Raw genomic sequence first — 19,424 nt, 5'->3', positions numbered from 1 at the left:
GTCCAAATGAAGTTCTTAGCAATGCTAATTACTAATCAAAAATTAAGTTTTGATATATTTATGGTAAGAAATTTACAAAATATCTTCATGGAACATGATCTTTATTTAATATCCTAATGATTTTTGCCATAAAAGAAAAATTGATAATTTTGACCCATACAATGTATTTTTGGCTATTGCTATAAATATAATTAGTATATTTATAGTATACTAAGCGACTTAAGACTGGTGTTGTGGTCCAGGGTCACAAATAAATAAATAGATTATGGTGCACTGGTAATATAGTTTTATATACTGTCATTATCAATAAATCTGTGAAATACATTATTAGAAGTTATTATAACTTTTATACATCCTAGTAGTTATATATCCCAGACAGGACTCAATATATTGCTGTCCATTAAAAAAAGTCTCTCTTAAGATTATGTACGCTATAAAATTGTCTCTGTAGAGACAATTATTAATTACTTAATATTATGGTAAGAATATAACCTCACTTTGAAGCACCTGCAGCCGGAGAATAATTTGTACAAATATACGATTATATTTTATAATATTAATATTACAATTATATGATTAAAATCCTTTTTACAGACTAAAATAGCATGCAAGCATAACGCAACAATCAGCTTCTGCTTGTTGACCTGTGACATCCTAACTGTAAATGTAAATGTATGATGTGAGCCCACATTATCTCCTGATCACATATAATATCCATTTGGAAATCTGCTTTTGACACCAGTGTGTTGCTGTAACAGGTTTCATCAAATTACTAACTGTCAGTCAAGTTTCAAGATTTCAGTTGGATTGCTTTTATTATTATGTACCTACATTTTAGTGTTTTACAATTATTATTAGTGATGTTATAATAATATTAATAATTCTTATTTATTTATTTAAATGGAAAATAACCTTGTGGATTTAGACCCCATTTTGGAAACCTGGAAACCTTTGTTTTTAAGGGAGCAAACGAAGGATTTGAGGACAGTAAGGTTTATGCAGTGAGGGTGAGGCTAAGGTTGAAGAAAGGCTGCAGCAGGCTAAACCTCAGCATGGTAAAATAATTAGGCCTGGCTTTGATGGGGACTAAACAAACATTGCCGCTCTCAACACTGCCCTTTTTTCCCCTCTCCTCCTCTCCGTGATGAGTTCCCTCTGAAACACTGGCCAGCCGACTCCCTTTCTGCTTTCTCACTTTGTTTTGCATGCAAATACACACACTCTCTCTCACACACATACATGTTCTTTCTCCCTCTCTTGCTCTTTTAGAATCTCTGGAGATGTGTTGCAACTTTTCTGGAGAAGCAGGTGAGTCAGAATGCATATTTTGCAGCTTCTCTGATCTGTGTTTCAAATTTGGAATTGGCATATGAGATAAATAATCCACACTGGATTGCCATCAAAATAAAATCTTGATATTTTAAAACAAACAGGGGGGTTATAAACCTGTGTCATTTCTGATTCCTTGACATTTTAGCAGTTGAAGTTGATCTAATGAGGTACCTCAAATCCTCAAGCAAGGGTTTTGTCAACATTACATACAGTCTTCAGTTGAATTGGCTTTCAGATATCACCAGTGCTTCTGGTGCATTGGAACACAAGCCTACAGAGATCAGTAGAGCTCTGATTCAAATTTCCTATCAATCACCATATGTCGCTCACCACTAGGAGTATTCTGACCCAAAAAAAAGAGAGGCATTTTAAAGTCCAAGTATTAGGGTCAAAAGCGAACCATTTCATCTTTGGCTTTTCTGTCGTTTTTTTGGGATGAAAGATGATATAGCAGGTAGTGACAGGGTAGCAGAGACCCTCTCCAGAGTGAATTCCCATTGTGGGAGGTTACACACCCATATAGCTCCTAGGAAGATTTTGGCCCTCTCTCTCCCTCTAACTTTGGATGGACAACAGTTTAGAGAATCCAGGACCTTTTTATAAATTTATATTCAGACCATATATATATAAGCCTTCCCAGGTTTTAAGCAAATGGAATTTCCACCACCATATCCGAACTAAAGAAAGCTCTTTCTGGAGGGGTTTTCAAAGAAGTTCAAAGCTTGGAAACATAATCGCAGTAGAGAGTCCGATCGATGATGCACCTGGGACAAAAATGTTTAGGATTTAAAAAATAATTTCTATCTCATCTTTCAGAGGCCTAAAGCTGTTTTAGGTACAGGGGGAGAGAGAGCGAAAAAGGTTGGAAAAGCAGAGATGGGAGGAGATGAAGAGCAAAAAAGTTAAAGAGAAAGGACAAGTGAAATCAGACAGAGAGGGATAGAAAAGGGGGGATGTGAAGAGAGAAATGGAGAGGAGAGAGCTGGAGAAAGAGGGTAAGAGCGGGAACGAGGCAGAAAAGGAGAGTCCCTGAGGTCCATTGAATTTCCTCTCTTTCTTCTCGTCCCTTTTTCAAGCCTCTTTCCCTCCCAGGTCTACACAGCTGTTTGGACACCAGGGGCCACTTTTCTGCACCCAGATGAAAAAGAGAAAGACTCAAAGCAAACTTGCAGGTAGGCCTGCAAAAGTAATCGCTCTCTCCAGCCCAGAACAGAAAAGCAGAAGAAAGGAGGAGTACAAGGCACAAAAGTGTGTGTTTGCTTTAGTGTGTGAGTGTATTAGGTGCGTGCATACACTCTTAAAAATAAAGGTGCTTCAAAAGGTTCTTCAAGCGATGCCATAGAAGAACCATTTTTGGTTCCACAAAGAACCATTCAGTCAAAGGTTCTTTAAAGAACCATCTCTTGCTCACCTTTTTATAATCTGAAGAACCTTCTTTCACCACAAAGAACCTTTTGTGAAACAGAAAGGTTCGTCAGATGTTAAAGGTTCTTTATGGAACCAGTTCTTCTATGGCATCGTGAAGCGCCTTTATTTTTAAGAGTGTAAGGGAGACCACATGCACGCCCAGTACCAGGAATGAGACCTGCTTTTATTGACTTTGTTAAACCGTTCTCAATGCTACTCCCTATGTGTTTACAAGATAGTAAAACAGATCTCATTCAGAGGAATGGAGCGTCCATGTCAAGGGACAAGTCCCTTGATGGAGAGTAAAAGCCGAGGACAGGAGCATCTTCAACTTGAACTATCCACTACCCTGGCCTGACTAAAAGATGCTGCCAACACTTCCCAGTGAGTTTTGGCTTGGTAACCTTAAGGCATTAAGGGTTAATTATGACCTAACAATGAACAACAGGCATATATTAATATAATGATCGGCTGACTGTACAATATCAGGCTTAGCACACAGCTAATCATCGATTAAATAAACACATGGTGAAAAAAACATAGATTTGAGATACATTATTTAATCCTTTTATATTATTTTAAAAAGTTAGGCTAAAGGCCAACGTTGCAACAGTATTACAGTATGTCTATTGTTTTTTTGTTTGTTTTTTTTAGAGATTTATTTTTTGGTGTTTTTTTTGCCTTTATGATTTAGGACAGTTTAAATCTGTCCTAAGTGGGGTGCGAGTCAGGATTCGAATTCGGGACGCCCGTAGCGAAATGGTGCTAGATATCGACGCTGCCCTCGAGGCTATAGGTGCCGACACAATATGTCTATTGTTAAAGGAATAGTTCACACAAAAAATTTAAATATTGATTTGTGAAAAGGTGAACTGGTCATCTCATCTGAATCAGTAGAGAAATACACACAGATCAAGCACTGTTTTCAAGTGAAAACAGTCCTAAAAATATGTTGATGGATTTTGATGTGAGAGGACAACAGCAGATTGACTTTATCACTAGAGGAAGTGCCTGAGGGTGAGCAAATTTTCAGCAAATTTTCATTTTTGCGTGAATTATTCCTTTAATAGCCAACTGAAGTCATAGAATCTTCAAATGAGAAGCAAGATACCAGATGCTGCATTTTTTTTATTTTTTTTTATTTTTTTTATGAAACAAGAGCAAGTGTCATATGAGAAACATGAAAGTAATGCTGGTTACCCAGAGCGGTATGATATACAGCATTGCCTTGGATGACAGTGACTGCTGGGTGACGCGACTGACCAATCAGAATCAAGTTTTCCAGTCAAATTGAGTTTTTGTAACAACAAATGTTAATGTGAAAACGTACTCGGTTACTAACGTAACCTCGGTTCCCTTAGATACGGGAACGAGTACTGCGTCGCTAGACGCTATGGGGAAAAACTCCTTTTTCTCCGAGGACTGAAGACTTTTTCAATCACGCAGTGTGACTGCACGGCCATTGGTTCGCGCAGTAATAAAAAACGAACCAATGGCTCGTCAGTGGTACTGCACGAGCCTATGGCGGCAAAGCCCGCCAGAGCCCGCCAGAAGGGGCGGGGTCATCTGGCTATATAAGCGGGCGCTTCACCATAGGAAAACAGGCCAATTCGACTGAAGCGACGACCTGAGTCGTGCAGCTGCATGGCATGGCATAGTACGCAGTACTCGTTCCCGTATCTAAGGGAACCGAGGTTACGTTAGTAACCGAGTACGTTCCCTGTCGATACTACACTCGTACTGCGTCGCTAGACGCTATGGGGAACAAATACAATCCCGCCATGCCATGAAGAGAAACGACAACCGTAAAACTGGCCTTGAGCAGTAAGGCTCAGAGGGACCAATTATGAGCAGGAAGCATCCTGCAGGAGGCATGAGGACCGAACTCTACAGAGGTCAGTCCAGCCTAGAAATCGTTTCAACGGTCATAAGTACAGCCTCAGCACCAGGAATGGGGCCAAGAGCGTTCTTGGAGAATCAGGCAATGCCTGAGGGGACCGCTTAAGACAGGCGTGTGCCATCTAAGCAGAGAGAACCCTAGCCTGTAAGGCCGGGACATCCAAGCTATAGAACCTGGCAAATGTGGACGGCGAGGCCCAGCCGGCCGCCGCACAAATGTCTGCCATAGACACACCACTAGACCACGCCCAAGAAGAGGCCACGCCTCTTGTGGAATGAGCTCTCACTCCAATGGGGCTCTGGAGGCCCAGGGAGGAGTATGCTAGTGCGATAGCGTCAACTAACCATCGAGATATTCTGTGCTTTGTGACCGGAGACCCCTTGGTGCGGCCGCCAAAGCAGACAAAGAGTTGTTCCGTCTGCTCGGCATCCATCCCTTGCTTTGCTTCGCTGGGCTTGGCAGACGAGGAGGGGGCGGGGTCGATGGTAGAGCCCGAGATATCCTCTGCGTCTGACGCTATTAGAAACATGCTGTCATCTAATAGCTCCTCCTCAAAAGCACCGAACGAGATCACGTCACTCGCGCCAACCGAGGGACGTTGATCCGCGTGCTCAAAGAGGACGGGAGAATCCACTCTGCATAGCGGGGGCGAGGCACGCGGGGTCTGAGCCGGCGTGAGCTCGCTCGCCGCTGAGCGCTTAAGCCCTTTGCCCCGCCGTTTTTTCCCACCAGGTCCCTGGGAGGAAGAAAACGGGAGAGCGCGAGGGGCGGAGTCGCTCTCTGAAAAGAAAGCGATCCGAGCGCGCAGAGTCACGAGACTCATGTTCATGCAGTATGAACATTCCATCTCGCTCAGAGCGGCCTCTGCGTGGGATTTACCCAAGCAGGAAACACACTCTGAGTGGCCGTCGGCATCGTGCAGCGAAAGCTTGCACGAGACGCACTGACGGCGCGGCATTTGCAACAACGCAGCTTGCTCTTTTAGAAGAAATTTGCTCTTCTTGAAGGCTCGCCGGATGGCAGCAGGGGACGAGCTGGCGTCCGCTCTGATCGCTGAAGCGGCTCGGCGAAGCGGGCTGGATCAGCGGGGAGCGGGGAAAAAAGGCAGCCTTCCAATCCGCAGCGATGCGTGTCAACGGCGAGCGTCTGGAGTCCTGGATCAGCGAAGAGGTCGTTGCTGAAGGAGAATTGATCTGTTTTCCTATGGCGAAGCGCCCGCTTATATAGCCAGATGACCCTGCCCCTTCTGGCGGGCTTTGCCGCCATAGGCTCGTGCAGTACCACTGACGAGCCATTGGTTAGTTTTTTATTACTGCGCGAACCAATGGCCGTGCAGTCACACTGCGTGATTGAAAAAGTCTTCAGTCCTCGGAGAAAAAGGAGTTTTTCCCCATAGCGTCTAGCGACGCAGTACGAGTGTAGTATCGACAGGGAACTGAATTGCAGTTATGCTTTCTTTATTGCAATATACTGTATATCTGAGTGAAATGCCTTCTTGAATGAGAAGAAAAATAGAGTGTTGACTGTTAAATTGTTTTTGTTTGAAATTAAAGGACTAAAAAGATGAGATTTTTGAATGCCAAAAATTCTGGTTCCATGATCCTGAAGTCAATGGGTTTTCTAAATGGGTTTTTAGTTAAATGCTTAAAATAAGGTCTGTGGTGAACACAAACTCAATATATTTTCACATTTTATTCTGTGACAAAATACCTGACTTGTGATTTTGTTAAAAGCTTTCACTTGTCTTGAAAAATGTAATTGACAAGTGGTTAAATAGGACTACAGAGGTTGTCGGGGACAATAAACATGATCACACTAAACAGATAAACTCATCTTCTCTTTCACGGCCTCATTGTGTTTATAATTGTGCTCTTGCAAACTATTACTATTACTATTGGCTATTCTTAAATAAAGACTGACAGAGTTGTTGAAATAGTTTGTTTATAGCGCTTTTTTAACCTTTGTACTTCTGTCAATTGTATTTAGGCTTCAAAATTCAGAAAAGTTGTGTTAATTTGTGAAGATTATCATCAGGAACAAAACGTGTAAGAAACATAAACGTTTATTGGTCACAGAGCTTAGATTTGCTTGTGCTAAAACCATTAACACATGTCTGCTATCCAGGCAGCCACAGTACAATCACAGCTGAATCCAGTGTGTTTAGAACAGTTTCTGACCGCATGTATCATCCACAAGCGTATATAGTGATTGGTGTTACTGGATGACACCTGTGATCTACTGCCAACTTTGTTTCCACTTTCAGGCACATTCCGTTTTATTTTCCTCCATGGTGTCTACCTTTCCACCCGTCTCTCTTTCTCTCTCTCTGTCTGTCTCACAGTTGTGTGTATTTTTGTGCTTGGCATCAACTGGAGTGAATAATACTTTATTTAATGGAGTGGGCTCATATTAGCTGCCTCAGACATTTATTCATTCCCCTCTTCCTCTAAGAATAACCTGAGATTCCTGTGCCAGAGTTCTTGTTTCACTCTGTCTCTCACTTTTATTTTCCTGCGGCTATTTAGAAGGACAGGGACAATGTTTGGAAGAGCATCAACCACTCAATGACCAGATGGCAGATGGCAGACCAGGACCAGAACTGGTTAAGCAAGAGGAGTAATACAACTATGGAATAAAGAAAGTCTATGGGAAGAAAAAAAGTTTGGATTAAAACATGGCTGTGATATTAAAATGCACCCTTGGGTTTCCTCAAACTTGACATAAGCATGACTCTTGGTTAACCACTGCTGAATTATTTTGGCTGTTTGACCACAAAGAGTTAGAGTGAGGAAGAACAAGTAAGAAAACAAGCTCCTCACCATGAATGTATTACATTGTTGTAGATGGTGTTTAAAAGCTATGAAATAAGACTGGGTCAAATAAAGGAGACGCTGTGTTCTGTCATATATACAAATTATGGATTCCAGTTTAACATTTAGAAGGAGGCAGTTATGTCCAGTAAAAGTGACTAACAATAAAATAAACATACTGTACTGTGTGTAGATAAGAAGAGGCCTACAAGTCATGTGTTAAGTTGAGGTCTCAAAAGCCAAGAAAACACAGAGAATGTTAAAACAATTGTGAATAGTGAGTCAAGTCAGTGAATGTACTGCAGAATAAATCTGATTGTGGAAAGAGGTCTTATGAGGTGACTTTTCCCACAATAAATCATTATTTTGTGGAAAAACAATATATACAATATGTAATATACTGAAATAGGAAACGAGTGAAAGTAGTGTAGAGTCATTACACAAAGCTGATCTTGTCAAAAAGAAATTGTACATAAGGATAATTTTAGCTATAAAACAGCTGGGAAATCAAATTTCTGCTAATTATGCTATATGTGTGTGTGTGTGTTATTGTCACGGTGCATACAGCAGGGAGGAACAAGGAACACGGAGACGAGGATGTAACTCAAATAATATGTCTTTACTGAAGACAGGGCAGGACAAGGCAAACTCACAGACATCAAACACTGGGGGTAAAGAGTAGACCAGACGAAATCTAACAGAACAGACAGGACTAATATACTCAGGTAAATCAGACAATTAAACAAACACGGCTAGACAAGAATTAACCAATAATCACACTAGACGAGGACAGGAAACAAACCAAATAAGGACACAAGAGGCAGGAACACATGACACACACGACAGAGGACTGACAGTTATATTGTCAATAACTAATGTAGTAAGTCAATGAGACCTTGTTGTAAAATGTTATCAATAAATTGAATGGAAGTCAGTCAGGACATTTGTCATTTGAGTCATTTTGCCCTGAGTTAAATGAAGTTAGTAAATCTGCACCAAAGAGCTGCTCCAAAAGTTTCTCAAATGAGCACTGCCAGTGCTCTTGACCTCAACATATTTTTATTGCAGAAACAAATTAAAATCCAAGACATGACCTGAACAAATGTTTCCAACGCACAAATTCAGTAATATCTGAGAGAGGACCTGACTAGTGCACTGAATCATTCCAGGTGGCAAAATCACCTGTGGCCGTCTCCCTCTGGATCTAATCAATCAGGTACATTCTCACCCTCTAAGCCAGCACACAGACTGATATGAATGATTTACGGGATGGAATTAAAGCAATACCGATAATGACATTTTCTATACTCCTTAGCAGCTGGTTTGTCGCTCCTATGTGTGCTCAAAGGTGTGAAAATTGTTGGTTTTGAGTCATGCATGGGAATTATAGTCTCAGTTTGAGATTGGTGGGCTAGCAGTGGTCCATATTATGGTCATTGCAGTATATTGAAGGCTAGAGTAGAGAATGTGAAGAAATAAAATCCCACTAGCAGATGAAGACATCTCAATATGTAATTGAGATACACCATTGGATTCCAGCTCATTATAGCTTTGTGACAGATCAGCATTGAATAGCCTATATATGCTGATTTTATTGCATACAGTTGGGATCATGATATGAAATAAACAGATTACATTATCAAGCACAAATATACGCTACATGTAATACATGTATCTGAACAGTCTAGATGCTTTGTTTTCTGGTGGATCTAATTAATCAAAGTTAACTAAGCTGTTAGGAGTATTTGATAGCACACATCTAGCCATTATATGTAAAGAACTCTTGTGAAGCATATGTTACTTTCACATGCAGTGAGTGAATGAAAAATATAAAAACTGGGGTCACCGCAAAGGCACAGTGAGTCAAAATCTTACAGGCTGCCAGGGAATAGCTTAATGCAGCTGTATATGTTCTGGAGTGGATATCAGAATATTTGCAATTTTCCCCTTTCACTTGTGGGATATTCTTTTTTTTTTTTTAAACAAATATTTTGAGAGCTGTACTACAATGCATATTTTCAATGATGAGGATTATTATTATATTTTTGCAGGTGCTGTTAACCCTCTTTTAAATAACCTCTTTTAATCACTCTTTTAGTGAGCAAATGCATGCTAATCATTGGATAGCTAAATAAAAATGGCTTGTCTTTTCTAACAAATTTCAAAAACGTAAAAGTGTTTTATTTATTGCTATAATTATAACTGGAAACAAATTACAATTTAAGTAGCATTAATATTTGTATTACTTTGGCAATATGCAGGGAAAAGTTTCACTTTGTTTCATTTAATACTTTAATTTGATACAGTTTTTTTTTTTTTTTTATAATTAGTATTTTATTGAGTTTTTTTTTGAACATCACTGATACATTATAGCCAACATTAAAGTCAATTTTTTCAAATTGATACAGTTTTTAATGTGAATTAATAATTTAATTAAAATTGGGCTCTGGGTAGGCCTATGAGACAGAGCAAACTATATAATACAATATATTAATAATAGACCATTTAAATATTTAAATATCATAAAGTATGTCTTAAATAGTTGTGTGAGCATTATGACAAACTTAAAATGTATACAGTTCCGTTGGGATTAAAATGAACAAAAGTTGTTTTAAAGTGTAAACTAAAGTTCCATCCTATTGATAATTACACACACGTGTATGTGTGTGTGTGTGCGCGCGCGCGCGTGTATATATATATATATATATATATATATATATATATATAGAACAAACACACAAACATGTAACAAGTAGCCTTGAAGTTTGTTTTATTGTTAAAACCATTGTGCATAAATAAGGGGTTAAACTTTATAAGCTCTTCTAGTACTGTTTAGGTTAAACGAATTGTCTTTCTCCCTCAGTGAAGGAGTTTAAGTGTTGAGGGGTGGGATGGCGCTTCTGTGGAGGTAACGGGAGTCAGACTACACGTGAAGAGTGGGTTTGACATTGGGAGTTTGAAAGTGGAGAGAGACACAGTGAGACTTCTGCTCTCAGCCTCTCTCCAGGGAAACATCACAGTTTATCAACCTACATGTCACTTCAGACTCTTCCAGTGACATTTACATCAGTGCTGGGGATACCGTGAGGAAACACAATGTAACGTCTCAAGCTGGGTGAGCGCACGCTGCCGGATGTTGTCTCAGAATTTCTATGAAGAATGTTTTATTTTTCGTATTTTAGCTGTAATCGGACATCGATCATGAATTAGGTTTGTGAGAACAGTCGCCTGTAAGGTGCTTGAACTATAAGCAATAAAAGTTACGTGACGGATTAATTTGACATGGACTCAGTGGATGATTATTTTTGCTAAAAGTCCGATGGACTGAGCATCTTCACACAATAATATACACGCACAGAGGAATTAATGAAGAACTTATTGTTTCGGATAATCAGACAGGGCTTGGAAATCTCACAATGAGGCTGAAATCATCGAGGTTAGGGCACCTGTAAGTACACTTGATATAGACTTGTGCTGAAGAGTTATTTTTATGTTTAAAAAAATAATTCCGTAATTGACTTTTTTTGTATTTCAGATTACTTCAATTTATTACTCTGTGTTTTTACACTCAGGTAAGTCTTCTGCGTTTTTTTTTTTTTGTTTGCAAACAAGCATCTCCAGTTTATAGGTAAACTGATGGGACTATGTTATGTGTAATAGTGTGTAATATCGGTTTAACCAATTAGAAATTAGTTAAGGGGTGAAATCACCATCATACATGACAACCCACCCCCTCAGGAGACTGTATTATTTGTAAGTGTCTCTGTATAAGAAGTAAAATGTTTAGCCCTGGTTTATAAATTTAGAGATTAACTGGTTTCATCTGAACAATTAACAGGCTGTTTTCTTTAATTATATACAGCCCTATAACTTCCACAACTTTTTCTTTCATGCTAAAAGAAATATAAACAGCGTATCATGTCTGACCAGAGAAGGAGGATTGTGACACGACTTTTCAGTGTATGAAAAATCAACAAAATAGGACAGTGGTGTGATAACTGTGAGAGTGACCCATCACATCACACGAGTTGTTATCATGTATTTGATGTGCTGTGTTCAATTAAATGTTTATTTTGTGTTTACCAAGTTTCCATCCATAGCAAAATCCAGTTTCTGTTTGTGTTACATCCTAGTTGTGGTTCAGGTTGTAAAATCAGCACTTTTTGTTTTAATCTGACAATAATATTTACAGTTTAGGAATAATTCATAAATTTATAAAATTCTTTAATTTGTAAATAAATATAGGAATAGTCTAATTAAGTCAAAAAAATTTTTTTACAACTCTACTCTCTTCCCATTTGAATATTTTCCAGTCAAACATAAGCAGGACACACTGAAAGCGATAAAACTTTTACTCACATTAATCTTGTGATGTTATATGTGTGCAGTAAATGTGTTATAACCGTGCAAACAACTCATTATTAATAGAGTCATTGGCAAACTGTCAAACATCTTGAAAAGACGTAAACCCCTCACTTTAAAGGTAATGGCTCTAACATGTGGGCACGGCGCATAGCTGACTTACAAAAGAAAATCGTTATGAGAACGTTCCAAAGAGACGGGGTGAAAGATCAGTGCTGGTCAACCCCTCATTGGCATATCATTTAAAGTGTGGATGGGGCACTTGCCCTCAGAGTGCCAACCATCGCTGCAAAAAGAATGATTTGAATCTGATGAGAAACAGTGTCACCTTTATTGCCCCTAAAAAGTGTTGTTACTTACATCACCATAAATCTGCATGTTCTTGTCACATTTTTATAGATGACTATGCAGTCCGTCTCTGTACCCAATTTTAAGCACCATGTAACGGAGCAGAGTCGTCTGTCGGACCGGATGAGCCGGAGATTAACAAGGACTTATCAGCTCTATAGCCGGATGAGTGGTAAACATGTACAAGTCCTGGGCAATAAGAGGGTCAACGCCAACGGCGAGGATGGAGATATTCATGGCAAGTCACAGTCTTTGCAAACACACTTTTCTGCATTATTTGACTTTGTCCGCTTGAAACAGCAGGACAAAACAAGTCAGTTGAAGGTATAGAATATCCAGTAAATGTCATTGCCAAAAACTAACCTGCATAGTTTGAAATGGATTCTATATTGTTGAGTTTGGGAATCTCAAGAGAAACCCATTTTGGTTCTGGAAAACACATCAGTACTCATCTTACCTCGGCCGTCTTAACATTTCCTGAATAGTTCTCCATATAATAAAGAGTTGTAGGACAGAAATATGACATGCAATTCTCTAACCTTTTCTAACATCATTAGCTTTCATCTTTCATCTCTTCCAAAACAAATATGCTTATTGCAAATGTTCCTATATTATTTGTGAGGCAGGATGATGATCTGAAGTTTCAATCACTTGTTGACAGCTATTCATTCCAAAATTACTTGTGTATTTTTTTCTTTGCTAAATGGACGGTTGAAATATGATTTATAGTGTGCATTGACGCTGCAAATAGGCAATGAAATGTCAATCTTGTTTTTATTTGAATTCAATGTAATTTTAAAGCTATACAGTAAGGCACCTGTTTTAAGTGAGCTGCGGGACTTCTTCTCCAAACAAAACAGTGGTTAGAATCCTGTCCGCTGGGAACGAATTCCTGTCATTGAAGTATTTCTGCGTGTCTAGCCATCTTTCCACTTGTGCAGTCCATCCACTTTGCCCACTTTTTTGGAGGGTCATTTTATGAGGAATTTTCGTAGCTTTACAACTCAACGTATGAGTCAGTTTATGAAGAGAGGTGAGGTCAGCGTCATCGGTTTATACCCTTCTTTGTTACTCTAACTCTTTGTAATCTTGGCCTAACTCACACACATTCGCACATCTAGACTAAATATTGGCTTTGCAGCACAGACTTTACAACAATGTAAATCTCAAAACTCTCCAATATACAATAAAATGCATCGTTCATTTATACATATCACCTGAAAGTGGAAAATTAACAGACTCTGTAATGGTTTAACAATTGCAGCTAAACTTGTTGTGGAAACCGACACGTTTGGAAGCCGGGTTCAAATCAGAGGAGCGAGAACAGGATATTACATTTGCATGAACAAGAGAGGCAAACTTATTGGACGGGTGAGTTAAGTAATTAAACATCTGGTGTGTTTATGTTTATTCTCCAAAATGATGTTGTTGAAATCATACTCTGAGAAATATAGACAACTAAATTGGTTCGATTGGCACTAATGATATCCCAGGTAAACCCATCAAGCCCTGAGAACAAAATTGAGCCTCATAAATCTCTCAAGCTTGAATAGCAGATTTCCGAGATTGTCATTTCAGTCCTCCACTGTCTGTCTCTTTTTGTTGCCAGAGGAAGGGCCGTGGAAGGGACTGCATATTCACCGAGATTGTTCTGGAAAATAACTACACAGCTTTGCAGAACGCCAAGTACAAAGGCTGGTACATGGCTTTTACACGCAAGGGTCGGCCCAAGAAAGCCACGCAGACTCGGCAGCATCAGCGAGAGGCCCATTTCATGAAACGTCTTCCTCGAGGACACCTGTTAACAGAACAGAAAACGTTTGATTTAATCCCTTATCCCCCCAACAAGAGGACTAAGCACCATCAGCGCACAAACGTGAATTGAGGACAGGATCGTATCTTATACCGGAGTGCTATCTTAATTCAAGTTTGTCTAATCTGTGTGCATCCAGAGTTACTGGACATCACGCTGGACTGTTGTGTAAAAATTAAGGAGTCTGCACAGGCTCAGATCGGAGATGAATCGCAGTACTAAGAACAGTTTGTTCTGGGACAATTACTGAACTGTCGACTGAATAGAGGACACTGTAAGCAGTGCAATAATGAGCAACACATCTCTGGGAATGAAGCAAGACAACAGAACACAATACACAAATCACTCTCAGAAAAATGTGCAAAAATTCTATCTTTAGGGGTACAACAGCATGTCACCGGGGCAGAAACTATAGGCAAAACCATAGTTTTTTTCAGGCACTGGTCAATTTTGAGATTTTTGGGCTGTTTTGCTTCCATAACATGTTTTATTTCAGACTAGTAGTAAAAAAAAGTGTTTACACATTTAAGTATTCATTTTATTACAGTTTATTCATTTGCGTATGTAGATTTCATTTACAACACATATATTTAAAGCTGGTTTTCTCAAAACGAGTTTTTCTACATGTTTGTTCATACATAGTTTTCCCAATTTATATGCAAAATATATGTTTAAAATGCATAAAAATATGGCTAAAATAGATATATTTTTGGCTGTTGATAGTATTTTCTGATTTATGTAGTCCCCTCTATAAAAACCTTTAATATGCCATCAAAATGAAACAAGGATTTTACACTTGGCTTTATCCAATATTCAGACTTCTGTTCTAGAAATAAATGCAAATAATTGGATTTCAATGGATATACCTCATTTGTATATCTAAACATAACATTTCAGAAAACTTAACAAAACATTAATACAAAATAATTTTCTTAATGTACTGTGATTAATCAACTGGCAAATGTATGGTGATTTCAGATGTATATTACATAGCTCAATAATATGCACCTTTAAAGGTAGGTAAGGTACAAAGTTATCCTTGTAAGGATTTCTGTCCCAGTCACAAGCTGTTGTACAATTTTTGCTCACTTTATTCTTGCAGTGAACGTGGCAGCTACCTACTGATGATCCCAAGCATAAGCAGATATACATTCCATGACGATTCCATGATGTGTAGTGATATTATCAAAAAGCATCTTTATTGTTTGTACATGACTATATATTTTTATTGGAAGATTGTAAGATACTTCAAAATGAAAATATTTATTTTAGAGTGTGTATTAAATTCATGTAAAAGTATTGATTTAACAGGGTCTCAGGATGTGTGATTCATTGACTCCCTAACGTCTTTTGTGGGAACTTTAAATTTGGCCCGTGATTGATTCGACTCCTTTGAGATGCGCTTCTACGCCGAATTAGCTTTGAAGGAGTCAGCGATCATTAGCTGACAGGTCGAATTCTCACTCTCTCATAGATCACGCTGTATGTGTGTGGGCGCATCAAGAACACGAGCACGACAAGTGTGGGTTAAAGTCGAAGGCCTCCAGGAACAAGTCGGCCAAATTGGGAGCCAGTTTCTTTTAGAGTCAGGCTCATTCAGTTGACAACAACAGCAGCCTGAGAGAAACCTCAAGGGCATGATCGTGTCTATTCAAGAGGTATACTTCCAGGAAGGTATAGCTGTTGTTATGTTTTTGCCCCAGCATTCGAACTCCCAGAAAAAGAGGCCTGAGCCTCAGATAACTGTGAAGCAATATCTGTGACAGGCCGGTCTCGATTGAATGTGCTCAGCAAGTGAGACTGGGCCTTTGAATAGCTCGGGCCTTTCACTTTAGAAGAGATGAGGTCAACCCACCATTGCCTTCCCAAACAAAGGTTACCACCGTGTAGTTGCATTTCTGCGACCCGTGCACCGTAACCCTCTGATCAAATGCTCCCTTTGTAGGCGCCGTAGAAAAGAAACATGTCATACAATGGTGGACCTGAATAATAACACAAGGAGGGGTCAGCAATCAAAAAAGGAAGCCCAGTCACACAGAGGGGGTGAGGGCGGGCGAAAGAGAGAAACCAAGAGCGACTCGGGGGAAGAGAAAACGTTCGGGGGGGGGGGTGTTATGGGTTGAGATGTGGGCGAGAGGGGCTGAAAGAGGGCAAATGGATGGGAAGAGGCAAAGAGGGGCACAGACGAATGAAAAGGGCCAATAAAGAGTGTCTCTCTGTTGAGGCAGTTGAGCATGACCATTGAGGCCTCAGGATGGGGAGGGAGAAAGGGAAGAAGAGACACTGAACAAAAATCACAGCGCTGAGCTCTTCCCATGTCGCCTTTTTCCCAGGACTTCTGATTTGTCAGTTGGACCTTGGACCGCTTCCACGTGCATGACCATGTTTCGGTAGAAAAGCATCTAGAAAAGCGTCCGATTGACCTACTAAAACTCTACTAAAAGACCGCATGGCTAACACTAGGCCTACATCATTCAATACATTAGACTTTGTATTTTAGAAGGGTTTTTGTGTCTGAATATTGATCATACATTTCTAAGGGATCAAACTGACAGCATCAATGTTTTAAAAATACTACACACACTGGTATTCCTATCATTATAGGGACATTCCATAGATTGAATGATTTTTATACTGTATAAACTGTATTTTCTACCCCCTTACCCTAATCCTAACTTTTTTTTTTGTTGCATTTCTAGATTTTCAAAAAACTTTTGAATCTATCATCTATCTATGCTTTTGGACTCCATAACAGAAGCATACACCTCATTGTTAAGAGATGCACGAGTCTGTGCTCATCATAGTCTACACTTTTCACATTTTTTTGAAACTCCGACTGCCCAATATCTGCAGACTGGCTCTGTCTTTCAGCAATGAGACTTGACTCCTGAAAATCGTTGCAAAAATCTGGGCAAAAGTTGTGTAGTCAATAGCAGTCAGTCTGACGCATACTGACTGGAAAACAATTTCTAGAGCTACAGTAGTAAGACCCAATCTGATTTGCAGATTTTAAACAACTTCCGGTCACGAACAAATGGGTCTGCCTGGTCAAATGAAACATCTTTTAATGGTTAATTTCTAATTAAAAATCACCCTTCCCTCATTAATCCCGCGAATTGTTCCATTGGCTTTTGGATGATTGCAGGAAATAAGCTCTGTGATCAACAAAAGTTAAAGATTCTCACACGTTTTGTGCATCAAGATAATCTTCCCAAATTAACATTTATGAACTTTAAAGCTAATTTCAAAATGCCAGAAGTAGCTAAATTTAGGCTAAAAAAGAACTACAGCGCAGCTGCACTGCTTCAGTGCCACCATCACTATGCTTCTGACAAATCTTTTCATCTTCATTTAAAATCTACAAGTTGGAAAGTTTGAGTAAGTGAATGCATGACTTTACCTGTTTGGTGTGATGATGTTTATTGTCCCAGACAACCTCTGTAGTCCCATTCAAGAAACGTAGTATTACTTATGTCTTTTAAGTCATATAATGAAACGAGAACAAATTTAGAGCTTGTGTTAAACACAAACCTTAGGCTAGAAACCTTTAGGCATCTAAAAAAAAACAAACATTAAAAAAACCTACTGACTTCAGGCCGATGGAACGGAAGTAAAAAAAAATGCTTACTTTTTTCCGGGTTTAAAGGACTCATTCCTGCAGCACTGTATTTAACTGCACATAATTTACTTTTAACTGTGATTGATCACTCTTCCTTTCTAAGTAGGCCTTTCTTTACCAGAATAAGCTGCATTGTGGATCAGACATCCAGTCAAAATACTTAAGACAATGTAAAAACAAAACAATGCAAATGTCGACCACCACCCAGTTTAAAAAAACAAGTATCAGAAATCAAGAGCTCGCTCCAAAATGCTAACGGCATTAGCAACAGATCGCTCATGCAGGACCCAATGACCTACAGATAACAGTCAACATCTGCCAAAAATTCCAACCCAGTCTGTCAAAAAAATTGGTAATTCTATAAGAACTATAAGAATCTTTCTCGGTAGCAGTTAACCCATAGACATCTGATTCTTTCCACGTAAGACATTTCTAAATAATTTTTCACAGACCTGAGGCCTAGACATTAGGTATTGGTTAAATCTGGAATCTCATATTGCTATGAACTGGCGTGTACCATCTTTGGGCAGTGTGCGCCAGGACTCTTGCACTGCTCCGAGAAGGTTTCAATGATGTGTGCAGATGTTTGGCTCGCAGCACTGCTTGTCAACACACGAGTGTAATGATGCACAATGGTTTCCGTCTTTCTGTGGTCTATACAAGGCCATTACGATGAGAGGTTGCCACACTGCAAAAGCTCCAGATTCAGGTGAACGGTCAGTATGTTTTTAATCATTTTGACAACTCATATCAAGGAGTCCTTGCAGTTGCTACCATCAGGGGTGTAAAAAGTACTCATAAATTTTACTCAAGTGAAAGTAAAGATACTCAGTGAAGATTTTATTCAATTAAAAGTACAAGTATCTGGCCAAAAACATACTTGAGTAAAAGTAAAAGAGTAAGTCAAGTCAAGTCACCTTTATTTATATAGCGCTTTTAACAATGTAAATTGTGTCAAAGCAACTGCACAATATCAAAATCAAAATCCTCTGGCCAACAAACCAGCAGTTCAATTTAACTGCAGCAAAGTCAGATTGTAAGGTCTCAACTAGTTCCAGTGGTCATTTGGTAATTCTGTATGTTGTCTGAGCGTTGGCATCCTCTTAGGTCCTCTGAGGGGTTGGCATTATCTTTTCTCAGGTGTTCGGTCATCTCAGATCATTTAGGGGTTGGATCCAGACTGAAGCTTCTGTCATTTCTAATTACCACGGGATGTTAATCCCGTGGCAGAAACAGAGACAAATAGAGACATAATTAGCGTAGCTGCTGTTCCATCTAAGCAAAAATGATTTGTTCAACCCAAGCTAAAGAATAATAATAATGTACATTTGATCAGATATACTACAGTACAAGATTATAAAATGCATTATGTGAATGCTTGGCTAAAGAGATGTGTCTTTAATCTAGATTTAAACATAGAGAGTGTGTCTGAACCCCGAACGTTATCAGGAAGGCTATTCCAAAGTTTAGGAGCCAAATGTGAAAAAGCTCTACCTCCTTTAGTGGACTTTGCTATCCTAGGCACTACCAAAAGTCCAGAGTTTTGCGACCTTAAGGAGCGGGTTGGATTGTAGCGTGGTAGAAGACAAGTTAGGTACGCAGGAGCTAAACCATTTAGGGCCTTATAGGCAAGTAATAATATTTTGTAAATGATACGGAACTGAATAGGTGTTACAGATCAGCCAGGCTCTGCCGCCTCACAATCACAGCGGTCACTCTCACCTGAGTTCTGATTTCTTTCACCTGTCCCTCATCACGTCACTCATTACCGGTTCCCATAAAAGCACACACTGCCTGACACTCGACGTCCGGTCTCGTTTTAACGAAGGAGGA

General features: G+C 39.4%; 1 protein-coding gene across 1 annotated transcript; it reads left to right on the top strand.

The window, feature by feature from the left end:
• Positions 1–10,865: 10,865 nt before the first annotated feature.
• Positions 10,866–14,044, top strand: LOC306873532 (fibroblast growth factor 8b-like; the record flags this gene model as incomplete). Its single annotated transcript, XM_079422884.1, has 5 exons — positions 10,866–10,897; positions 10,985–11,021; positions 12,211–12,397; positions 13,424–13,530; positions 13,769–14,044. The coding sequence occupies 5 exons, from the start codon at positions 10,866–10,868 to the stop codon at positions 14,042–14,044; spliced, it is 639 nt and encodes a 212-aa protein (XP_079279010.1).
• Positions 14,045–19,424: the final 5,380 nt, after the last annotated feature.

This window comes from Barbus barbus, assembly GCF_936440315.1.
Source record: "Barbus barbus genome assembly, chromosome: 8".
In the NCBI taxonomy this organism is placed as follows: domain Eukaryota; kingdom Metazoa; phylum Chordata; class Actinopteri; order Cypriniformes; family Cyprinidae; genus Barbus; species Barbus barbus.
Note: the sequence above shows the minus strand (reverse complement) of the source record. Positions and strands in the feature narration are given on the sequence as shown.